At 51.8% G+C, this 1,730-nt stretch overlaps 1 protein-coding gene across 1 annotated transcript in view; it reads left to right on the forward strand.

The window, feature by feature from the left end:
• The window catches only part of LOC113209299 (ATP-binding cassette sub-family D member), a 40,565-nt gene that overhangs the window by 31,495 nt on the left and 7,340 nt on the right, over nucleotides 1–1,730 (forward strand). Inside the window, exons 7-8 of the mRNA XM_052275591.1 lie at nucleotides 74–317; nucleotides 400–630. Of these exons, the coding sequence (XP_052131551.1) occupies nucleotides 74–317; nucleotides 400–630 (475 nt within the window). The remainder of the gene's footprint in view (nucleotides 1–73; nucleotides 318–399; nucleotides 631–1,730) is intronic.

The raw sequence follows: 1,730 nt of genomic DNA on the forward strand, positions 1-1,730 counted from the left end.
AGAGAATGAATATTTATTTTCTTCATTATGAAATGTTATGTGTCTCATTTCCAAAACTTTCCTTTTCTTCCAGGCAAAATCACTGAATCTACAGATGGAAGCATCGCTCTTATTGATGTGCCCGTTGTCACACCAAACTGTGATGTTGTAGTTCCATCACTGACATTGGTGATAAATCAAGGAATGCATCTCTTAATAACAGGCCCAAATGGCTGCGGCAAGTCTTCGATGTTCCGTATCCTTAGTGGACTTTGGCCTGTATATGCTGGTGAGCTAAAACGACCAAAAGACTGCTCCATGTTCTACATTCCTCAAAGGCAAATATGATTTGAAGTAAATAAATGTTGGGTGTGTTTAATTGTTTAAATTATTTAACGAAGAGTTAAACTTCTCTTACAGGCCATACATGTCTCTCGGATCTTTGAGAGATCAAGTAATCTATCCAGACACAGTAGAGGATATGAAAAGGAAGGGGATGACTGATGATGATCTAGAACGTAGTTTGGCCCTTGTTCATCTTTCCCAGTTGGTTCTCCGGGAGGGAGGCTGGGATGCACAGGCTGATTGGAAAGATACTCTATCGGGTGGGGAAAAGCAGAGAGTCGCAGTCGCTCGTCTATTCTACCACAAGTATGTGTATTTAATTACAATTAGTGTACAGTAATGTCCCTCTCGAAGCTGGCAAATCGGGACCGGATTTCAGCTTCGAGAGGACGACCCGAAAGTTAGCCACATGTTGCGAACCTATTGTATTGGCGTGGACTCGGGCATCAGGCGGTTGTAAATGCTTTGTCGCCCGTGTACAAATATTCGGACGGGCGACGAGTACACACCCGGCGCGGCCGTCCGTCGGTCTGTCTGTCGGCCGGGGCCGGGGCCCGCGGGCGTTGAGCCGTGCCGCTGGCTATCGACGCCCGGCCGGCAGGCCACCACGATAACACGTCTCACCTCTGCAAGCATGCGTGTCGCGTCCCGGCGCGGTGGAGGCGCGCTCCCCCCCCCCAGGCCGGCGATGGCCGGTGCTCAAGGCTGACACACGCTTCACCCATCTCGCGGTGTTATCGCAGACTTTGTTCCGCGCCACGTTGGGGAGCGGGGGGACAGGGAGGGGGGGGGCTGGACTGGACTGCGCGACTGCCCTGCTTTGTCTCCGCTCCGGTCTGGTTTTTTGGGTACCCGCCGCCCGGGTACCCGCTTTGCCGCGTGGCGCGCCGTGCGCCCGGACTTTGGCGCGGAGTTTTCGAGAAGGAAAAGGCGACCCGGAGCCGGCGACCTTTTGGCGCGCCACCACCACCTTACACTCACGCAAACCTTCCCCTACGTCGTACAGCCCAAATTCATTTCTAGAACACATGTATATGTTTGAATTAAGCATTTGGCTTTATATTATTTTGCCAATCTATAGCCGCGCACAGTGAGTAAACACTTGTTACCCGGGACTGGTTACACGCCGGGCAACGTGTTTTGATTGCTCTCCCAGGTAGTGTGCAATTATATTGTTACCGAATTGTTACAAGAACATACCTCTGATAGGTGCCGCGCCTTGGGGACAATTGCACGTAAGGCGTGGAGCTCACAACACCCTTGGTAAAATTGCCTGTGAGGCGCGGAGCTCACAACACCTTTGGTTCAACTACCTGTGAGAGGCGGAGCTCACAACACCTTCGAAACAACTGCCTTTTAGGCGGGGAGCTCACAACACCTTTGGTACAACTGCCTGTGAGAGGCGG

The sequence above is a fragment of the Frankliniella occidentalis genome, unplaced genomic scaffold, assembly GCF_000697945.3.
Source record: "Frankliniella occidentalis isolate FOCC.00 unplaced genomic scaffold, Focc_3.1 Scaffold679, whole genome shotgun sequence".
In the NCBI taxonomy this organism is placed as follows: domain Eukaryota; kingdom Metazoa; phylum Arthropoda; class Insecta; order Thysanoptera; family Thripidae; genus Frankliniella; species Frankliniella occidentalis.